At 35.0% G+C, this 23,445-nt stretch overlaps 3 protein-coding genes across 6 annotated transcripts in view; 1 reads left to right on the top strand and 2 right to left on the bottom strand.

Annotated features, from left to right (window-relative positions):
- LOC123306454 (rho guanine nucleotide exchange factor 18) overlaps positions 1–16,199 on the bottom strand; it is a 58,721-nt gene extending 42,522 nt beyond the window's left edge. Inside the window, exons 1-2 of one of the 3 annotated variants that reach the window (XM_044888469.1) lie at positions 15,883–16,199; positions 12,568–12,618 (exon numbers count right to left, since the gene is read on the bottom strand). Coding sequence is in view for 1 of the 3 variants with exons in the window: in XM_044888467.1 (XP_044744402.1) it covers positions 15,883–15,943 (61 nt within the window). In the remaining 2 variants the exon portion in view is untranslated. Of the gene's footprint in view, positions 1–12,567; positions 12,619–13,769; positions 13,843–15,882 lie in introns of those variants that run through there. The other 2 variants (XM_044888470.1, XM_044888467.1) reach the window with 2 other exon arrangements.
- A 251-nt stretch (positions 16,200–16,450) lies between these two features.
- LOC123306803 (G2/mitotic-specific cyclin-B-like) lies at positions 16,451–18,911 on the top strand. Of its 2 annotated transcripts, none has more exons than XM_044888952.1 (2): positions 16,451–16,611; positions 17,569–18,911. In XM_044888952.1, the coding sequence occupies exon 2, from the start codon at positions 17,569–17,571 to the stop codon at positions 18,790–18,792; it is 1,224 nt and encodes a 407-aa protein (XP_044744887.1). In that variant the 5' UTR covers positions 16,451–16,611; the 3' UTR covers positions 18,793–18,911. The 2 variants fall into 2 exon arrangements, with proteins under 2 accessions (XP_044744887.1, XP_044744888.1); XM_044888953.1 differs by lacking the exon at positions 16,451–16,611 and adding an exon at positions 17,065–17,177.
- Positions 18,912–19,163: 252 nt separating this feature from the next.
- Positions 19,164–23,063, bottom strand: LOC123306802 (transcription factor TFIIIB component B''). Its single transcript, XM_044888951.1, has 4 exons — positions 22,512–23,063; positions 22,169–22,399; positions 21,851–22,083; positions 19,164–21,742 (listed from the first exon to the last, which is right to left on the bottom strand). Exons 1-4 carry the CDS (start codon positions 22,968–22,970, stop codon positions 20,440–20,442), a joined length of 2,226 nt encoding a protein of 741 aa, XP_044744886.1. The 5' UTR covers positions 22,971–23,063; the 3' UTR covers positions 19,164–20,439.
- Positions 23,064–23,445: the final 382 nt, after the last annotated feature.

Raw genomic sequence — 23,445 nt, 5'->3', positions numbered from 1 at the left:
GAATACATCGTTTTCAAATCGATCACAGATCGAACGCGATGCTTCTACCCTTGCACGCTTTTGGTCAACATTCAAACATTTGGGGTTCCATTTTGCAGCAATTTTTCTCATGTCCAAATTGACGTGAACTATATGATGAACGCGTTAGTATGAAATATTCATCAGATATCCGTTTTGGCCCAATGATAAAACCATGTCATGAACTGCATCGATATTTTCGGGGACTGACACAGAAACTGTCCTTCCCTATCGGTCATCATCTTCAATGGAAAATTTACCTCTTTCGAAGCTTGCAGTCCAATTTTTCACGGTCGCATACGAAGGACATTGATCACCAAGGGTATTGAGCATATCTTCGTAAATCTGATTACCTCTTAACCCTTTTAAATACAGGTACTTGATGATGGCTCGATACTCCAATTTTTCGATTTTCACAATTTCGGTGGCCATCTTCTTTCTCTTTAATTTATTGCGTAACTCTGGTTTATTTTTTCGACCTCAAACTTCACACTGACACTTCTAATGAGTTATTGTTCGTTGCTATAGTAACGCAATATTTTTTTTATGCATGGAACTGGTCTAGACTAACTAGATATCAATACATCCTCGTATTTACCTAGTTTCAAACTATATCCCAACCCTGTATTCCTTCTCATTTCCCAACAGTGTCTTAACCGTTTCCGGGATCTAATATTTCGGCTTCGCTGAAGTCCATCATTGTTCGATTATCTTCAGAATAGCCCAAGATCACATATCGTACACAATCGGAGGAAACGCAGGCTATGGTCCAGTTCTAAGAAGAAGAACAGGAGATACCTACCATAACTTCAAGGCTGAAAACCTCGTTTCTTATCGGGTAAGATCTCCGGCTATTGTTTCATCTCGACGTGTGCGCTAATTGAGTATTCCGTTTCACCGGAATCGAATTCTCGCGGCGGTCCGAACAATGAGGGATTCAATTCGTTATTTGTGAAATCGGATTCTTCGTGGGTAAGGAGAAAAGCGCCGGGAACATCGAGGGAGATCGGATTGTTCTCGGAAGATGATGTTTGCCACTTTGGCGGTCGCGTTTTCCACGAGGACGCGTTTGGCAAGCAGGAGGCGACCGGCGTGATCAGTGAAGCGTGTTTCTTCTTTCAAACAAGCGCCGCTGATGTGGCCAACTTTGAATCCGTCTCAGAGGAAGTTGATTCAGAATCCGCAAAAATTCATGTATACGTTTCACGTATACTCCATTCACTTTTATTTCAGCACTCGGGTGGCCATGGAAATTTGACACATTTCACTCTGTATATTTCGAAAATGTGGGGTTATGACGCTTGTCAAAACATTTTTGGGTTTTAAATCAACGCTATGTTGCCCGTTCTACGTAAAAGTTTCTGTTATTACGTATTTTATCACAATGTCGAATCTCTTCGGAAAATATGTGACGAACATAATTGAAGTTTATACATACTGATTGAAGGCATACCAAATCCTGTTATTTGCATGGAAAAGAGATCAGTATAATATCATAATATGCACTAGCTTGAGGAGAGTTAATGTTCGTTATCCTCTTTGGCTTACATCATTTGTAGATTTCAAAAATATTAACCCAAAGATGAAATGCATATGATGCAGTGGTTGGGAATGGCTATCTCCCGAAGGAATTAACAGATAATTACATGAATGAAATTCTTCAACAAAAATCATCTTGCATCAATATAAGTAAAAGGAATTGAAGGAAGTTTCAAGTCAAGATGAACTTCACCTTTGAACAAAAATTTCACATGAATAAACAATTTACAGGACAACTGGCGCATATTTGTGGCTGTTCATCTTAATACATTGATATAATAATAATTAGGTATTTATTGGTACCTTAAGACATATAATGTATAGGACAAGTCAAATGAAAAATAGAAAAAACAATTTTCGGGAACTTATTCTACGATAATCCTATAGTAAACTTTTCGCAATTATTCACTCAAACATGAAATTCTCAAATGCCACCACTTTTTTGGGTCTCCCAATAGAAGGAAATTCTTTGTCATCCTCTTCATTCAAAATCTTTCTGATTGTGGAAATATTCAGCTGAAATATATGTCGTTTAGATTCAGGTGAAACATTATATAAATTCTCTTACATTGAATATGTTCGCTTCACATACGTCTGACGTATTGTGGATTTTAGAATATCAGGGTATTTGAATGAGCAGACCTGAATTCTAAATAGCACTTCCTGAAACCCTGTCTCTTTTTCGATCACTTTCGGCATTTTCGTAATAAAAATTGATATTAGTTGTAGCAACGGCGTTATGACATTAACGACATTTCATGAGTGGTAACCTTACTCCGTTCTACTTACAAAAACTTGAGGAAATAATTTCATGGCCAACCGACTGCTAAAATAAATGTGAATGGAGTATAAGTGGGAGCACATTTGGATAGCCATTGAAAATACAACCAAGTTGATGGTTCACTTTTCAATTCTCTGATTTTTGACTGACTGATTTCAGAATATAGTTTTTCATTTACTCGATGATCCTTTTCGAACACAAGATATCACCAACGTCTTCCAGATTTCTCATTATGACCATTACATACCATAAAAATACCAAAAATTCAAAGAACTCATCTCTTAAAACTAAGTTGGACGCTATCTCAAGAAATAACGTTTTTTAAAATAAAAGTATTCTTTATATTTTCTCGTATAATGCGCCGTTTCTGAGTAATTTGATTTTAAAAATTAAAAAGTCTGTAAAATTTGAAAAATTGGGTACTTTGGCCCAATACAGCTCTATTTAAAAGATCCATAGTGTCACAGATTCAACTAGTTGTTCTAAAGGTGATTTTATTTTTCCAGGGGTGGCACAGCTCATTATGAAAACTTGAAATGGCTTTATCTTTTTATCAGGGCCGAATCGGAAGAAATGGTGATTGAAGACAGTATTCCTTTTGACCTCAAGAATCTACTGTTGAAATATTTGCACGAGTCAAAGACTCACTCTGTATAGAAATGAGGAATAAAGCCAAGAAAAGATTTCGAGAAATTAAGAATGAATAATGGCAAAGATTTAGTAATGATATGCAGGCGGATATGTATGAAGTTCAAAAACGGGTCTGAAGATTGCTGAGGAGCATGAAACGAGGAACGAATCAGACGATACAACTAAAAACGATCAAAAAGGAAACCTTGATAAAATACTTCTGCAACCTCCACTCAGGTATAGAAAATCCAATGAAAATACAAGAGGAAACCACACAAAACGATCCATTGGATGAAAACACGCAAATCACCGAGAAGCAAATAACAGAAGCGATGAGGAAACTATAAAACAGGAAAATTCCAAACCAAGATAAAATAGCAAATGAAGTAATGAAGAAGGGAGGATCGGCCATGGTAGAAAATTATACAAAATTGTTCAATATAATACTAGGAACAGAAAAATACCATAGCGTAACAGTACCAATATTCAAAAAAGAAGATAAAACCTATCCAGCAAACTACCGTTTATCGCCACAGGAAATAACTGACAAAACAACGTTCAGAAAGAAATTCAATTGCTTAAAATAGTTTCAAATTTAGAAGACTAATTCAGGACTTAAATGATCGATGTCCTTCGGCCTAATGTGCCAATTCAGAGATTCAAACGCGCGTCTTTTCAACACCAGTCCCCATTGTCCCAAATGTCGGCGGATAAATCTGTCAAATGTCAACGCGAACAATGTCGCAACTCCAGATCGCATCGCCCAGAAACATGTTTCCACCAGCTTAACTCCTCCTTCCTCACCGACGTTCAGCGATCATCAATAGCCTTGTAAGGCCTTGGCATACATGCCGGTTTATTGTTTGCATTGTAGTAACCGATTAATCGATAGGAATTCTATTCCACCTTCGCGGGTCGTGCAATATTTGCATTTCAACTGAGTTATTTCGAGAGAAAGACTCATAAAACATTATTCGGTTCTGTTTTTATGTAAATTTGACGGTGTTGCGAAAATAAGCTCTGACGCTCTTCCTCCACGTGATTTTGCCTCAGATTTCGGGATTGTGGGTGAAAATTCAGGGAACCCAAAAAAAATGCCATTGTATCATTGAGAAATTGGGAAAACCCTGACATGAAGAGCTATTTCAAGATGATCTCCCATCCAGGTACCGAAATGGTCCAACTATTACAACAATAGGCACAACTGCGCAAAAACAATAATGAATTCTTCAATTTCACTTAAACTAGGCAGTAAAAGAATTGCCTAAGTTTGACTAGCTACAACTTCGTCTTTTATTTGGTGATGCTGGATTTTCACCCTGAGATGAAAAGTGTGTCCTTGGCCTCTATACCACTTACGTGAGGTATTTTTTTTATTCCCTTCTCTTGGACATTTTCGTCATTTTCCTCATACTTTGCATTGCTATAGAAATAACGTTAATTCAGGAAATTCGGGTTTTATCGTAAAATTCATTGTTTTTATATAACAGTAGCAGATGTTGTCTACACTGCATGGAGGATTTCTTATAATTGATATGTACAGCGAACTTGCATGCAAGGGACAAATGATTAACAAAAATTAAACTAAATTTGAAGCAAAAATTTTTTATATTTTTGCAGAGCTAAAGTACTGAGAGTAACATGGAGTTTTTGTGGGCGATGCTTGGAGAGAATAGAATCCTAAAATCGTTGTGAATTTGATACTAGATCCCCTGTGAAGAAGAAATGCTAATTTCTTAAACTCCTTTGAAAAGTGTGAAAAATTCCGAATGAAATTAGGGTTTTTTATACCTAATATACATATATACATGCCACTGCTTCTGATTTATTTCAACACAGAATATTCCCCGATGAAGTTTATTTAATCTCTGCTGTTATTTCTTGAAAGAAGACGAATTTCATATAATACGTTATTTTCGTAGCAACGCAATGTATTGGGAAAATGAGGAAAATGCCCCGAGATAATGACATAGCTATCCATCCAAAAGAAAGGATAACTGTAAGGCTCTTTCTGGATTTTCAACCAAAATAACAGAATTTTTTCGTTATATTCACACCCTCACACTCGAAAAACCCAAAAATCCGACATCGGCTAAGGAATGTCAAAGCTATAGCTAGAATTTAGAGAATATAACAAGGTATAACATGCGAAAAATGGCAAAACCTACACCCAGAAAAAAAATCTGTGAGTCCTTCTACTACCAAACTCTTCCCCATTCGCATCCTGTACAACAAGATGGGTTAAAAAAAAACCTGTGACAATGGCATATAGGCAAAGGATAATGCTAATCTCCTAGTTAAAGCTAGCCAATCTTAGGCAATTTTTCAGCTGTACCACTTAATTTTCTGCCTAGTTTAGTCCAGTAGCAAATCCCAACAGGAGACAGAATGTCTAAATTGCCAAAACATGAAAACCGCTCTCCTCGCCGCCGTCTTTCATGATTTTTTTTACGCGAAATAAGTATTCGACATTTTCGAATTCATAAATCCAAGATCAATAGGCATATTCCTCGCTTCTCAGGTAATCTTCAGCAGCGAGAAAATTACGGAGATATGAATAGGCATCTTCACGTCTCAAAATGAAAATTGCGAATCCTTCGAAGACGACACTCGGTTCCTATCCGGGTATAGGTGAAATCCGTGCGAGAGATGAAGATTTGTGCCGAGGGAATCGGAGAAGAAAGTATTTGATCACTTGATTCATTCTTAATTGCGTGAGAGATTTAGGCCTGTGTCGAGATGATTATAATGACTGCGTTAGTGTAATTGAAGGCGTGATCATTTTTTTTTTGTGCGAGGGAAGGTGTCGGAGGTGTTCGACAAATGGGAACGCATTACCATTTCTTGAGTCTCACGAGATGCAGAATGGAACTTTTTCCAAGGCATATCAATATGAATATAGGTATATGTATTATAAGCAAGATATGTATATTACGCTTAACTGGGGCAAACGATGGAAAATTTCGAGAATAAAACGCTGCAAACCTCTCATAGATGATCATTTCCTCACTTAGTCTTTGAAAAGTCAACTCTCAATACGAAATTGAAAATAAAAAGTTTGAATAACAAATTTGTAACTCTATAAACCAGTCAAAATAATCTAGAAAAAGTGCTGATTTTACATTAATTCCCAACAAGGTGGATTACAAGTCTTTAATGTGTTATTACAAATGAAATGTGTGCTATGATGAAATATCGAATATTAGTTCTTATTAATTGTACAAATTTAACTAATTTTATCAATTCAAAACAATGTATTGCACAGATTTAACACCTTTGAAGGAAATCAGATCATGAAAGCTAACATTCTGATCACAAAACAAAACCATACTTTTGTTTTGTCGCTCAGGATGTTAGTTTTCTGGTCTCAACAAAGTCGATATTGGAATAAAATACAAAGAATATAATTCTAATTTCACGCCCTTCAATTATAAGACAGGAATAGATTTTATGTTCGACTGAATCATAAACACTTTATTTATGAATTCGTTTAGTGTCCATAATTGACTACTTTATTGGACACCACTTTATTGGACACCACATTATTGGACTCAACTGTCACTATCATTCTGTCAAATAAATATACTAAATGCAAATAACACTTTATTCAAGGAAGAAAAATTGAACTTTGACTTTAAAACGAAATTATGAATAACTTTTCTAAGCATTAGTGTGGTAGTGAATATTAAAAACACATTTTTTGTTATCCTAAAAATGCAATCCTGGAGAAGTCGAGCTCGAAGTGGAAGCACACTTTTCGATCTGCAATACTCTTGATGCTAGCATCAACTACTTCTGGGCCCAATATTCTGGTGGTAACACTTATTTTAGTACTCTCCGATCCATCTATGTAGTCCATAGCGAAGAACTTTTGTGAGCTTTCAATTTACTATTGAATAAGCCAGAATACTGTATTTTGTTGATTTTACAATTTCCTTCGTTTTACAGGACTTGTTATAGGCTGCGTACATATTTTTATAAGCACTTTTAAAATTAATGGGTAAGAGAGATTCTTTGTCGCTTACGGCTAAATTTTCTACGCTTTCTTCTCCAGCACTATCCATTTTTTGGATTATTGTGACGTTTGTCACAAAATTAAGGAAGTAAACAACTGTGTTTACTAAGGTTGCTAAGGTCGCTGGTTACTAAGGTAAGATAATCAAAAGCACACTTAATGTTTTTCAGTGATAAGCCATTTCAGAAAATAAAATTTCTGCATTGCAGTCGAACATAAAGCTTTGTATGCAACTCGTACATAATTAGGCTTTATGGACTTGCCCAAGTTATTGGACTCGTCCATAAAGACCTAATTTATGTACTTGTTACATAAATAGCTATTCTATATTGACAGAACGTTATCAGCGCCATCTCATTGTCAAATGTGGCAAACACAACAAATATAGTCGGTGTTTAGTACTACAGATATGATGACATTTATCTTCCTCCTCTATAATCTTTGATAATAATCTTGAGAATACAGACCACTGACTATAGTTGCAGTTTGGAACTGAAGATATCATTCCTCAATAAGTAACGATAGATAGAATAATAGAAGAGTGATGGTGAGATGAAAATTTTGAGTAGAACAATTTTTTTTTTAGGAACCAACGATAGGACCAACGATTGTCTATGTCAAGGTTTTCATCTTCAGCGTATGAAATACATATCTTTTCAGAGTCAGTCTCACTTATTTTCAAGATATTTTTTTGGACCTCTGTATATTTTTTCATATTTATTTCTATTATTCAATTTTATTTTTTTTTTTTGAATCAAACTATTATCTAACCTCAGTGCGGGAAACTTGGACCACTGATTATGTCTCCCGACCATAGCATGGGTCAAATCTCCCGCACTCCTTTTTAGTCTATTCAACAGATGTTTTCTTGAAATATTTACAACTATTATTAAGAAGGCTCATCGTTTGTAAAACAATATTAATCACGAAAGCAATAAAACAAAATAAGAGCAAGCACCTATTAAACTTTTCAGGCAGTGTAACAAACAGAAAATATTCAATTTCTTACTTCCTAACAACAAAATCACGTTCGACCCTTTCATTCTTGAACTGTTCTGTTGGCGGCCAAAATGGAGCCGCCACTAGCTGTGCCTTATTACGAGTACCTATGTCGCAAGCTATTTACGATGCCGGTAGCGCGAAATTTGAATTGAAATATTTGAGGTAGTTCAAGTCTCCTACCTGAGCAAGTCTCCCGTACTACCCCTACCTACCATTCGTAACTATCATACACAATAAGATACTGAATGAGGAATTCTCAATGGTTGTCAAAGATACAGTTTCCAAAACAAGATTCATATGATAAAATAAACCAAACCAAGTGTCCACCTACGCATTCGCCATTTTGCAGCCACAATTAATATTTTGTCGATGTTGCGATTAATGTTTAGAAAAAATTAATATGCATAACGTAGGAGGATAACAAACCGCTCTGTCCCCAATATTCCTCTTTCAAAAAATCAGACAACAGTAAAAATCCCCCGGCCGGTTCACAAACAAAGCATAATAGTTCTGTGTTGCAAAATGGTGGATGCGACTTTTCAGCAATACTTTTTCGATGGGCTGTAAACTGAGATTAATTCGAGAACCACAAGAGTTGGAAAAAATGTTTAAGGACTCCCGGATTCTTTCATCAGAGATTAAGTTATCAGAAAGCAGATTATACAGGGTGAATCAACAGTGTTCGATAGGTCGATAACTCTCTAAAATTTTGGGCTAGGAGAAATCCAAACTTTGGAGGAATCAACTTAAAATTTCCAAGGCCAACCGACTGCTTTCATAGAAGTGAATGGACTATATGTCCAGACCTGTACAGGAGTACGATGTTCCAACCGTTTTGTGCCTATATCTAACATCAGAATCGGCTCGTCGATACTTTTCCCAGATCTGATATCCCTAAAAGGAACACAGTCGAAAATCTGCGCCTGAAAGTGTTCAAAAGTTGCAACTTTGATGCGCCGCTACAATTTTATCCCGGACAATAATCGGGCAATCCAGCGTGATTGATACTCTCTTTCGACGAAACTAATGAGGGACTTAATTACTGCTCACTCCGTCTATCTCTGCCTTAATGGCATTTAAGGGGCATTATCGTTCGTTTTATTGATGTGTTTATTACGGCTGGCATCCGAAAGCGATCTGCAGATAAACAGTGCGGCTATTCGAGTCTTCTGCTACTTGTTCGTTGATTTAGAATGGGGAAAACTACTTTGAAAAGTTTTGATTTCGACGTTCTGTATTCAGTCTAGTGCCTACTGAACTATCTGCTCAGTCAGTTCCATATTAATCTCTATTAATAAATTTTTATCAATAACTCAAATTATTAAAAAAATCTGAGCAGTCAAATTATCTACAGCTCCCATGTACAAGTTTGCCAGTCAGTTTCTGCATTTTGCTTTCTGCAGAGGGTTCGACGATTTCAATGTGATCCTGTTGCAGCTTTAACGGAGTAGAATCGTCAGCATCACACACTTCTCGATGGAGTTCTGATGAAACAGCCTTATTCAGGAAATATTCTTCAATTTCTTGAGACATACGGTTGGAGAAACCATCAATTCCTTAACCTCTAAGATGTCGTGGCAGCTCTTTCGTTCTATCAAGCTTTAAGGGTGATTTTTATGATGTTTCATCAGCTCATCATGTTCGTATTTTTCTCTTTGGGGCTGCTGAATCGGTGATGGTCCAAGCGATGATACCGAATGAGTAGCAGCTCAGTGCTGAGCAAGCGCAGGTATTACTTAATAGCTTCTTGCTGTTAAGACCAGTTTTCATTATCCTTCTCAATTTTGTGGTGAACTCCTCCGTTTATTCTTTTTTCATCTGGCTCTGATTTATTCTTCTAGCCTGTTTGATCCCTACCCTAGATACTTTTACGTATCTCCTTCCTTTAATGCTTCAATTTCTGTACCTTCCTTAAGTTTGAAGGTACCATCTCCTATTTTGCATCTCTATTGAGAAGTCGACTTTTTTCCAGTATTATTATAGATATTATTTTTATTACACTCAATATTTTACTCACAAACAAAACGAAACTATGTGAAGACTCTGCAGTGACGTTACCAGCCACCCTGATTAACATGGGATTTGAATTTAGGCCAATTTCCAATTCGATGCAGCAAAATTATCGACAAAAGCTGAGCTGAACGGACGTCCTAGTTAACAGCAATTATTTTCTTCACGCGCAAAACGCTATTTAATGTCCCTTTGACGCCCTTACTCTTCCTCAATTCCCCGCGTTTTTTGTCGGACGCTTCAACAAGTATGCAAATACTCCAGCCATCACAAAGTTGACCGTAACCCGGATTCTGTACGTAATGGGGGTGAGACGAGGGGGGTCGGGAGAAATGCCTGCGTGAGCGTGCGCAGCGTCAGCTGGGAGATTTAGAACGGCCCGATCATCTGTGAGCACGTTCGGGAGAATGCAACTCCCCAACACAAAGTTGCCGGGTCTCGTGAAACTTCATCTTATTCGACAATTTTCCGACCCTTTTTACCTCTGTGTGGAGACCCTTTTCGAAGGGTTGAAACTTGGGACAACGTCGTTTTGACATTAACGACATTTCATGTCAAAAATATAAGAAAATTATTCTTTCACTTGAACTGTTCAATGGACCTAATGAAACCATCGAAGAATGAACGTCATACACAATGTATACTATACGAAATCACGTTCTCTTCTAAATCGAAAATTCCCTCCAGTAAGCCACTTTATCTGACCTGTGGCATCTTGCCTTATTTTTAATTTTTATTTGATGCCTCGATTACAAAGAAAAATCTGGCGAAAAACTTGTAGCTGCAGGAATTTGGAGGTTTTTCCTCTTTTAGACCTGGCAACGTCGCTCTAACAAGGGACGTGCTTAGGACAGATTTAATGGCATGCTAATTTTCCGGTTCCGCCTATAGGTTAAACCTTGTCCGAGCAATTAACGCAGAGTGGCTATATACCGATTCGATGAAAGTTAATAGGCCATTTAGCTACTAGGATGGAAGCAGAAATTTTCGATTGTCAGCCCAACATAGGGCATAGGGATAGGATAATTTCAAGTGCATTTGTCTATTGAAAGTGATAAACAGTTGCTGAGGGAAGAGGCTTCTCAGATAAACAAACAAATAGGGGGCAAATTGGAGTCTGAATATTAAAAATAATATCGAAATTGGGAAGAAAAATGGGTAACTTTCAACCCTAGGCGTCACCTGAAAGAAGGAGACTAACTTTGTAAAGTAATCCACAAAATTCTATCTTCGGTATTAGTAACAATTTTATTTTCAGAATTTCTAAATATCTCGAGACGTAAAAAATGGCAGCACTGGATGCTTCGAATATTTTCTTTAATATCCTATCCCAAAAATTCATTATTGGAAATAATAAACAAAAAAAAACAGATTTTCAAGGAACAAACAACGTTTACAAATTTAATCAATTCGCCAGGAAGGGAAGTTATTCTAAGCTGGCGGAGTAGGTCCTTTTTCCCATTTCATTCTGCCGCTCTTTTTCTCTTATTACTTTGGCCCAACTTTCAGCCCAGGAATATAAAAAATGCCCCAGATACTGAGCCTCTGTTAGTTATACAAGAGAGAAATCGATGGCAAACGCTGTTAAATAGATGAGAAATATCGTTCGGTAGGATGAATGTAAGAAGGAATTAACTTAAAAGGTTATTGTGATGAATGTCAATGAATTTATGTTGAGTATTTTCGTTGCGTAAACGTTGAAATCCTTATAATGTAAGATACAAGGGGAAATCGTTCTCGATTTCAGAATTTATTATTTTTAAATTAGCTCTAGAAAAATTTTGAGTTTTTATCAATTAAATTTGTCCAACTTGATAATCTCCTCTCATTAACACCCTGTACGTTTCGGTCCATACCTCCAATAGTTTTTTAATACTTCATGAAGGCAGAATTCAAAATGGTGACGATTTTTTCGTAAAAAACGTCCCCAGTAGAGATATTCAAAAAGTTTCACCTACCGTTTACACCATTTTTCTCATAAGAATCCCAACAACTCATAAAACGTTGACTTTCAACCCAAGGTATGGCATACCGTTGAAATTGCCATTGAATAAGCTATGTGCAAAGATATACTGGGTGTGCCATTTGAAATAAGAATGTAATAGTCTATTTCCGGTATAGCTGCGTATATGAAAATATTTTAAAGGGAAAGTTCATAGTCGAAAACTCAAACATGCAAATTTTCAGTAAACTGTAAACTTCTAAAGGGCCATCCACCTTGAGGTTTTCATCACTTGAAACTACAGTCTTCATAAACGCAGTGGGCGTTAATTTTGAAATTCTATGATATTAATTAGAAGTAACACTGTGAATTACTCTGTGCAAACTAAATATCATAGAATTTCAATATTAACACCCACTGCTATGTTACAATCATTTATGAATTCAATGAAGATCCAGCATACGAAGTTGGATAATTCATAACAAGAGAATTAAGACCAACCTAACCTAATCATAAGGTGCACATTCGATGCAGCAAATATACTAACTAAAATTTCATTCGACAAAGCAAACAATATAAGTGCATCAAAAATAAGCGGTAACACCAATAGCATTACATCACAAAATATACCTGTTATGATCAGGCCACTTTAAGAAGTTTTCTCCTGAGATCAGCCATACACTGAAATATGATCACAGAATATGAACATCAGATGGAAAAATAATATGTAGATTTTTAAAATATTACAATTATAAGAGCAACAAGTAGTGAAAATTCATCCTATTTCAAGAAGAAAAAACAACTTTTATGTGTTTTGTCCCGTACAGCGAAAATGAAAGAATTTTCATTTCGAAAGCAATTGAAAAAATAAATTAATAAAAGAGTTATAGATACGTCTGTATTTTTTTTCATGAAATCATCTTTCAAAAGATCCAAATATGCAAATAAAAACTGGTTCCTTCTTTATTCCTGATACATATTCACCGAAAAGTTGTCATTGCATAAAGAGAGTAACAATAAATGTCGCCTAGATTATGTAGACGTAACAACTAGGGCTCTCGTGGGTAAAAATCACACTCAACATTATGGTTTTCTTTCACAAAACAATGGCTCAACGTTGTAGAGAATTCATTCAAGTTTTCTGAAACCTGAAACCACCTTCAACTTTCTGTGCGATCATTGGTTACTGAGATATGGATCATCAAAGACAAAATGATCCTTTTTCATTCAAAGTCCAATATTTCTGCAAAAAATGATCGTATCAAGGTTTCAAAAAAAAAAGAAATTGTAGCTGAATAAACATACAATCCGGTCCATATGGCGATTAAGTAGTAAACAAATTTTTGAATTCCGTAGACTTGAAATAAAAAGCAAAAAAATTTTAAGAATTTTTTTGGCAGTGGTTTTTTCGAGATAACGTGAAAAAAAGATTAGATTTTTTTGCTGAGTTCAAATCTAAAAATTATACTATTGAAGCTACAAATTGTTTTTTTTTTAATGACTTGTCTCCAAGTTACAGCCTGTTGAAAATCACCTAAAATTTAAAATTTTTTTGTGATTCCTTAATTTTGTCCATGAGTGTAGATTCTCAAAAATAACAAGCAACAATTGGTAACAATATTCCAAAAAAAATTTGAGAATTAGTTAATTGGCGTTTCACGCACGATTTTCAAAGGTTACAGTATCACATGGGACCCATTCCTTTCAATAAAAAAGGAACAGGTAGAAAATAAAGCACGCTCCTCGGACGGCCCATTTCCGACCGGAAATAGACGCCGAGAAAAGGGCCCTCGCCTCGAGGGCCCTTCATCCACTCGAAACATGAAAAATACCTGTTGTGCTCACCAAGCGGCGACGGCGCTAGCCGCTGATGCTCGACAAAACCGACGCTGGGAACGTGCCGGACGTCCTGACGTGACTGAGAGTCGGTACGGCCGGGAGAGGCGCCGCGACGTCCGATCGATGGGCGACGCTGGCGCAGGATGCAGCCAACATCCACCACAGGCCGAAAACGCGGAACCACAAGTTGAAAATTCGATGAACACTTTATTTGCATAACTGGATAATTCATACGCTGAGACCCAGCATAGTTTCTCTAACATGATTTTCTTATACAGAGTGTTTCATAAACATTGCGAACAAATGAATTGTTCTCCGAGTTATTTGGAATCGAAAAGGTCCTTTAAGCTTTTGTCCGGAAATGCTTCGTTTCCAAGATACAGGGCGTTGAATGTATTACAAATAAATTCCCAATTCCTCGATATTTTCGAAACGGCTTGGGATATTAGAACAAGATTTGGTCAAAACGGATAACTCATTAAGGTGATTATTTCACGTTGAAGACATTGTCTTCAGAAACTACAGTGACGTGAGCACTGGTACTGGCATTGACTTTCACAAACATTATTTCGCCAGTGCCTTCTTCTAAAATTAAATTAATTTCAACAATTCTTATTCAATTCAGAACTTTCTCTAGACACTTTTCACTAAAAATTTAAAACCGTGGGTTATTCGGTGAAATACTAGAGTACAGCAATCGAATTTGTTGAAAAAAGCCACCTCTAGATATGTATCTGAAGCAGAACCTTCCCTACTCCAAATAACTGACATTAATATCCTGAATTTATTCGCAATGTTTCTGAAACGACAACACTTTTTGCAAGAAACTTAACAAGTTTATAACATGTAATCCGAAAGAAGCTCTACGCGTGTTTCAATACCACAAGGGCATCTACAGGTGAGTGAAGATAACACCATTGAGTATTATCTTTGAGGAGTATATATACTCAATTATAATACCGAATCCTACCTACTTCATAGCTAACTTTGAATAAGAGTTTGAAGGGGTTCATACAGAGTTACTAAAAACTAAGACTCAAAAAATTTACCAGTCTAATTGGCAGATGGAGTTCCCGAGATTGCTCCTTAGATTGGTTTCTTAGATCTTAGGAGCTCTGCATGAACCCACCATAATTCTGCTTGCTGAAAACGGCAATGGAACTCAGTTTCCTTTTTTACGAATAAGATTTCCAACAAATTTTCAACGATAGAAAGTCCCAATTAAATTCCATTTCCCCCCCAAACAGTACTACAATTTTTGGTCAACATTTTACTAGAGATTCTGTAATATTTTATGGGTTATTTCACCATATGCGTCCCCTTCTGGTTAGCAGGCACCTTCTGAGAGTAATATAGGATCTTTTTTTAGAAAAGAAATTCTAATAACCCCCAAGACGATGAATCTGAAGATTCTGAGGGCCATTAATTCCTACCAATCCAAAGGAAAACCTCTAATGTGATTCCGACACATCGAAAAGCTCAATGACTCAAACAAATGCATTTAATATCTACTGCAAGCCAAAGGCTTTCAACTCATGTGACAGGAAAGTTTCAACATGTTGAATGGATCATTGCAGTAATTAACAACGTTCATCATTACTAATAATTAGAAATGAACATTTAATTTCAGTTTAAACTGTAAGAGACAGAAAATAATTGATTCAATCGAAACTTTTTATGTATAAATTCTGATGGAAGCTTCGAAAATCAGCAAAAATAACACCAGCATTAATCCTTTTATTCAAGTTATACCTATGCATATAAAACATGAACAATATAGAAATATAATATCTTCTCAAGCTTGATTAAGAATCTCCCTGTTGGAAAGGTAGAACATATTTATATAAGCCACAAAAGTGATTCGAACAGGTACATAAGTACGTACTCAACTCTTTCTTCAAAGTTTGATTTTAGCCAAAATATAATCGTTTTCCAAGTAAGTGCTTTTATGAACATACGATTCAAAGGAATTATCAACTCATTAATTACATTAACTCACTTTCAATTAGCTTATTGTCAATAAAAAGCGGGCACTTATTATGTTCCCTAATATTGCTTTTCAACCCTGTTTTAAATTAAAGCAGCAGATTGCTATACGTAACTTACCAGAGGAAAAATGAAGTGTATTTCTTGAGGAAGGATTCTCCATAATTTTCACATAAGACATAAAATCCACTTCACTTAAATGTAAAATATTATACTATAAAATACAATTGAGGAATCTGATGTTTGTAAATATCACCATGTTAGTAAACAAACGAAAAAATTAACGTTTGAACTGATTGACCTAAAAAATGAATCGTATCATAAAGGGCAGTCCGATTCTTGTCATTTAACAAAAATTAACATCTTTCAAACTAAATCAACAATCACAATAATAATCCAAGTTTTGACAACAAGACAACTGTTGCTTCGCCATTGGCATTTACCAATTACCACAGAAAATTTATAAAAATTAGAACCACAGAACACTAATTTATGCAGTGATTCCAACATTTAAGGCCATCATAATTAAATCTCATTTATGGAAATTTTTATATATCTTATCAGTGACAACCTGTTGTCTTTGATCTTATCATTTTTCTTGTATGTAAAATCTTAGAATGAAGAAAGCAAATTTTTCGATTCGATTCAGTAGTCCTCTTTGACTTTAGAAAATATTACCAACTTTTAATATTCTATGAAAATACATTGTTCTATGAGAAAAACCGTTGGTGATTCGTTATCGTAAAAAATAAAAATTGAACGCTGAAAACTGTCAAGTTTTAAAAATATTCTTTTTAGGAGTGTAATGTCTGAAAGTTTGTAATCCTAAGACTTAAAGCAATTTCAAAGGTATGCAAAAGTAAATTCTAAAGATAAAAAAGTTATATTTATAATTGTAAGAGAGTTTAGATCATACCATGATAAATATATAATATGCTTAGAAACAAAAAGATAAAATCTTCACTATGAACTTCATGTGAAATTGTAGAAGACTATTTCGTAGAAAGTTAATTTATTAATTAACCATTAACCAATCATTTAGGTTAGTACGGATCCACTATTTCAATGGATTCTAATACTTGCATTTCAAAGTATCATGGATTTTTTGATCCTGTTTACTTTAGTCCAACATAAGGTATTGTGCAAAAAAAAAGGACTATAGTTTTTGCTCACTCGGAAAACAAACACGTGCAGTTTGATAACATGAATTTGCACTTGCAATATAGTAATTCAGGATACCCCATTTTGGGAGACCTCCAACATGGTACTTTTACTGTAATGAAAGTATGAACATGTTCTAATATGAAACCCAGATGTTGAATTTTTGATGAATATAAGGTTATTAATATTGATAATGTACTTATCCTTGCAATGTTACTTGCACATGTTAGAAGTTATAACAATGTTTATTACATGTAAGGAAATAAATAATGAAATCATTACTTGAGAGTCACTATATTTTTAAATGAAACTTAGATTCAATAAGCAACCAAATTAAGTTTTTATTATACTGCATAACTTTGAGACATGGACTATTATTTGAACCAAAAATATTATATTTTACTTTTGTACTCTGACATACATTTCTTTTTCTAAATGAATGTAAATTCTATCATTTTCTTGACTTGTGCCTGAGTTAACTTTGTTGGTGTGATATATTGGCAAATACATATTTCTTAGGAATATTGCCTGATAGCTCTTATTAATTAAGGCCACTTGGACAGTTCCGATACGAGCTAAGTTCAACATAGAACTTGGCTTTAATCTGAACTGTACAATTAGACCTAAACATTGTCTTTGTTTCAGATGGAATCAAGAAGAATAGGACTGTCTTTAAGGACTGATCAACATCGCGAGAATGTTATTGTAGGAAAAAAAATTGACAATGCTCAGCCACGATTTCCAAAGAGCAGACCAGCACTCAGGGACCTCAGCAATAAAATTGGAACGCAGATACCAAAAGATGGACCTCAGAAAAATCTCGTAAAATTCCAAAAACCCTTGGCTACAGCAGCTCCTGTTGACATTGCTAAGGACAATATTAGTAAACTTAAAATTTCATCTGGTAAAGTTGAGACTAATACAACTAAAAGGAAACCTGTATTACTTCTTAAACCATTGAAGAAACAAGATTCTATCATTGATAAAACATCTGCGTATTCAGCAAAGCAGTTAGTCATTTATGACCCGGATGAAAATTCTAAGAATGATCCTTGTGCAGTGACAGAATATGTAGAGGACATATTTTCATACCTACGTGAAATGGAAGTGAAATATGCTGTTGAAAAGGATCATTTACAGGATCACAAAACAACTTCTTCCATGAGAGCGACTCTGGTCAATTGGCTGATTGAGCTCCAGGTCAGTTTCAAACTGAATGTAGAGACTTCCTATATGTGTGTATCTCTATTGGATAGATATCTACAGTTGAATAAGGATATTGGTAGGGAAACACTTCAACTTGTTGGTGTTTCTGCTCTCATGATAGCCTCCAAGTACGAAGAGATCTATATACCAGAAATTGGTGATTTTGTTTATGTATGTGATGACTCTTTCTCAGCTCGACAAATCTTGGCAATGGAGAGAGATATTTTAGCAACTCTAAAGTTTAGCTTGGGAAAACCAACCGCAATTCATTTTCTGAGAAGGTATAGCAAAGTTGCAAGAGCCAGTCAACTACAACATTGTCTGGCAAAGTATATGTTGGAGTTGGCTTTAATTGACTATCAGATGTGCCATATCCTACCATCACATCAAGCTGCTGCAGCTTGCTGCTTGGCCATTGCTATTTTGACTGAAGAAATGGATCTATCTAAAGTCTGGTCTCCTACGCTGGTTCATTATACAACTTACAAACTTTCAGATTTCAAACATGTCATTCGAAAGTTTGCAGTACTATTAGATAAAGAAGACAAAAGTAAATATCGTGCTGTGTCAGAGAAGTATGCTCAAGCTTCAAACCATAAAATAAGCACTAATCCTAAATTGAAAGGAAGACTTATAACAAAATTACTCTTAGAAAAAAATTAATTCAGTTCTATATATATAAGATATTATATCAACTTATATTGACATTTTAATTTACTGTGTTTTATGTAAGTGTACATTTTCCACTTGGATGTTTAATAAAGGTTTAATTACCCCTGAAAGGCTCTTTTCAGTTTTACAATTTACAATTATGTATTGTACTAGAAATAAATTTTGACTATATTGTGATGCAACAAGCTTTCTGCATCTTCTGTAGAAAAAAAATGGTTTTTTAACAATTCTTCAGGACATATCTCATATTTCGTTAATAGAATTGAATGTTGAGATTGTAAGTTAAGTTTATATCTACTAGGTAGATTTTGTATGTTGATAATAGTAGGTAGGTGATAGAATAATTAATTTATAACATTTTTAATGAAACATTGTATCCATTTTTATTAAAGTATCACAGTTTTCATCAAAATTGTCAGCAGATCATTTCTTTAAATCATCCTATACATTCTTTCATACAGCTAGCTGTTTTGTTACAGTAACATTCAATATGAAGCCTTATTTAAAATACTGATAATGTAAATAAAAATTAGACAATGTAGTGAGCAGTTCAACAATTCAACGTATATTTTCATTTCTCTTGAGTGTGGATTTATGAAGCCACAGAACCCTAATATACATATAGCATCAAGCAACATGTATCGGGTAACAATTACTAAGTAACATGAATCATGTAGCAAATAGCTGAAATGTTACAATATATGTATACCAAATTAATAATTAACTGAACTTCAAATGTCCATAATAATTGTCTTCTTAGGTTTAGTGATTTTTAACAAAGGTTTATATAGAAAAGAGTTTATTTATTATGAAAATATGAAACAAGGAGTGTTAATTTGGTTTGCATAAATTGTAACATTTCAGCTATTTTTTACATGGTACTTGTTTCGTATTATTTGATGTTGCATTAATCCACACTCACAGTGAAAAATAATAAGATATGGTATAGGTCTTGTGTTGTCCATTGAAATTAATTCTCAAAGAGATGTAAAGAAAATTTTAAAAATCTCCCCAATCTATCAATAAACTGAAAATAAAAAATATTAATCCATTCTGAAAACATTCCACTATATATGGAATACTTTGTAAAATTACCTAAAAAAAAGGATATGGTAGGTATTCAAACTTGAAGCAAACCAAGAAGTACATAACAAAATCTACTGTGTTCCTGAAAAATAGTAATAATGCTGCAAATAACTCAACAATCAAATTAAGGGATACTTTACATTATCCCAAACCCACTGGAAATAACCGATCAAAAAAATAATCAAGTTTTCTGATTAAAATTATCTGAAATATTAGGAAACTGCACAATATATTCTTAAATATTTTCATCATACATATCTTTCAACATATAATTTAAAATTTTCCTTCAATTTTTTTAAGGACTTTCTACAGAAAATATTCACTGTTGTAAGATCTACCTATTTTTTTTCGCATTACTTGCAAAAAATCTGAAATAGGAAGAGATTTTCTTTTTTCATGACATCCAATATACAAGGCATTACACCATGAGTACTATGTTAAAGTTTAAGGAGAAACACGTGGATTTGTTTCAAATGTACTTTATTACATTTTTGGACACTCCAGCTGGGACACCCTGTATATATAGAGACTATTCACTCTTCTGTTTTATACTCAAAGTCCTGATTCTTGCGATGTAACATCATCTTGTATTTCTATTGAATCATTTTCATTTTCTCCAGTATCTGCTGGTATTGTGTAATTGTTCTCCACAACTTCTTCTTCTTCTTCATTAGCTTGATTAGTTCTTATCATAGCAATAGGCAATAAGTTTTTGGCATTGGTATCATTCTGATTAGTACTTTCTGCATTGTCATTTGTAACCATGAATATTTGTACTACAGGCTGTCCATCAGAGGTTTCTGATGAAACCACCATGAGAGAACCAGGCTTTTGAGCAGGCTCGGGCTCTGGATTTGGCTTTCGAATTTTCTTTTGAATTATCAATTCTTCTTCTTCTAGATTGATGTTTGGCTCATAGATTTCCCTTCGTTTTGTTTTTCTTCCATATCTTGTTGTGTGAGTTGTATTCAATGAAAATGCTTCTTCTGATTCTTCATCTGAATCTATCTCACTATTCTCACTGTCGCTGAGAGCACTCAGTATGTCGAGTTTCTTGGAGGGTTTGGGTGGTTTCAAAAGTGTTGGTTTTCGTTTTTTCTCTCTCTTCTTCTTCACCGGTTTTTCACCTGCAGCTTCACTGGAATTTGAATTTTTCTCACTAGAATTTTCTTGAATACTCTCTGTTGAATTAGTAGTTGAGTCATCTTCTTGCATTATTTTTGACAGTTTATTAGTTTTTTTATTGAGTTTCTTCTCAGACATTTCTTTGCTTTTAATCTGTTGTTGCTCAATTTCTAACCTTTCAATTTCCATCAACTCAAATTCGCTCTTCAACTCATTAAAATTGAAACTGCATGGTTTCATGATTGCTTGGTCTACAAGTGCTTGATTAATTCTCTCTTCTTTCTTGAATTTCAATTTGAGTTCTCTTCTAGTTCTGTTAGAAAAAAGCTCAGTCATAAGTGAAAAATCTGTTCCCACTGTGCTCAATGCTCGGTAGAATTTTAATGTATCAGAATGAGACCATTTGCACCTTTTGAACCTTTTATAGACCCCATAAGGTCTATCCAAATCCTCATCAACTGCTTCTGTTTTTTCCATTTCTTCTAAAGCTTTCTTCGTCTTCTTGTTTTCAATAACCAAGCTTTTTTCATCTAAAATGATCTCACCTGTAGGTCCTATTTTTATTCGTGGAGCTATTATATCTTCTTCATCTTCACTTTTGTCCAACTGCTCCTCATCTTTTTTGGTTGGATCCTCATCTGTAGGTTCTGTAGGATTATCAACTTCTTCTTCATTTTGTTCATTTATACTAACACTTTTTGTAGAACTTACAGATTTCTTCTTCTCTGACCTAAAAACTCAAATGTCATTTAAAAGAATACTATTTCACAAATCAAGAACCTACAAAAACACAGGTTTTCGTGAAATACAAGATAATAATTAGCTCAAAAGCTCTTACCTCATAGGATTTGTTGTTGGATTATAGAAAATGAGGTCCATCATAGTCAACTTTTTATAATCTGGTTTACCATCAACATACTTCTTGGCAAACTCCCTTCTTGCATCTGCCAATTTTTTTGACCCCTCAGATTTTTTAAATTTTCTTTTGGTTTCAGAATTTGATTCATTTTTTTTCGGTGTTTGAGGCTGCTCAACAATTGTATCTTGATTTCCAGAAATACAAGAGGATTGCTGAAATAAGAATTTTTCAATCATATCCAGTATCAATTCTGTGCAAAAGCAGCTGACAAACCAAAAATCAAATTGTCATACATACTGAATCAGTTCTGATTCTAGTAGAACTATTCTTATTTCCATCATCCGAATCACTTGCAGAATGAATTCTCCTATGTCCTAATATGGGAACTGCTTTGATTTTGGTCCTACATATTTTGCTAGGACTTGCTGGAGGAATGGGATTACTCTGGGAGTTCACAATTTCTGACTGACTAGATTTTAATGGAGGATCATCCGTTGATTCCTGTACACATGGACTATTTGCAGGCTCCTGTAATGGTCAATGGTTGTTTTAAAGCATTCTTGGCCATTTTTACCTATAAGATATCATGAATCTAAATTTAAGTGTGAATAAAAATTTATCCCAGTACGAGAATACTGACCTCAATTGAAGTTGACTGTGTTGATACAATATCACTTTTTTTTATTTCATTCTCCGATGGTGTACCACCCGAACCTACTTTTCTACCTCTTATTTTTGGAACTGCTTTGATTTTAGTCCTAGTCAATACGCTACTTTTAACTGCTGGTTTAGATTTTTCATCATGACTTTCTGTAACAATTGAATCGACCTGTGACATTGGTGTAGATGGAGGAGCCTCTACTTCAGAAAAAGCTGGTTGTGTGGATTTTATTGGGGACGGAGTCGAAGCTGAAGAGACACAGTTTTCTGTAGGAGAAATAATAGGGTCCTCAGTAGGGGATTTTGGAGATGCTTGAGGTGTAGGGTCCGTAGATAGAGGAATATCTACGGTAGGGTCTGACGAGGTAGAAAGAGCAGCCGAAGAGTCGGTTTTTTTTCTTTTTACACATATTGTAGCTTTTACTTTTGCTCTTCGCATTGCCAATCTCAAGGTTCAATTCAGACAGAAACAGAGGTGAAATGAGAGAATAATTCCACATATACTAATAAAAAAATTGAGGTTATATATAGGCCACAGAACATCAAATATAGGTTAGTCACAGAATACGTTAGTAAAGATGCATCTATGGAACACAGGGAGCATAGAAGAGAGGAGCAAAGATTATAGAGTTAGCTCTAGTTTACTCTAATCTTTGCCCTGGATACAAAATTTTAGTGGAACTCAAATATGCGTATGTGGGCTAAACAATTCGCAAAGCTTAACACCACAGATTACAGAAATAATGGCAGCCTCATGATTTCCGTATTCCGCTCTACTCCAAATGCACATTTTTGTGCGATAAGAGGCCAGACTGCCAGACTAGCAACTCACGAACTGATTTTCGTGCCCAACCAGCTCTTAGCCATGATATAAGAATATGTTCTTATATCATGCTCTTAGCCAAAGATTATGG

The sequence above is a fragment of the Coccinella septempunctata genome, chromosome 2, assembly GCF_907165205.1.
Source record: "Coccinella septempunctata chromosome 2, icCocSept1.1, whole genome shotgun sequence".
Lineage (NCBI taxonomy): Eukaryota > Metazoa > Arthropoda > Insecta > Coleoptera > Coccinellidae > Coccinella > Coccinella septempunctata.
The sequence above is the reverse complement of the archived record's forward strand: the minus strand, read 5'-3'. Positions and strand labels throughout refer to the sequence as shown.

Bases quoted from the DNA above. Each gene is read 5' to 3' on its own strand.
- LOC123306803 (XM_044888952.1), top strand. From the start codon at position 17,569: ATGGAATCAAGAAGAATAGGACTGTCTTTAAGGACTGATCAACATCGC.
- LOC123306802 (XM_044888951.1), bottom strand. From the start codon at position 22,970: ATGCGAAGAGCAAAAGTAAAAGCTACAATATGTGTAAAAAGAAAAAAA. The intron at 22,084-22,168 runs GTATGTATGACA...TTCTTATTTCAG, and splicing joins CTAGAATCAGAACTGATTCA to CAATCCTCTTGTATTTCTGG. The intron at 21,743-21,850 runs GTAAGAGCTTTT...TTGAGTTTTTAG, and splicing joins CCAACAACAAATCCTATGAG to GTCAGAGAAGAAGAAATCTG.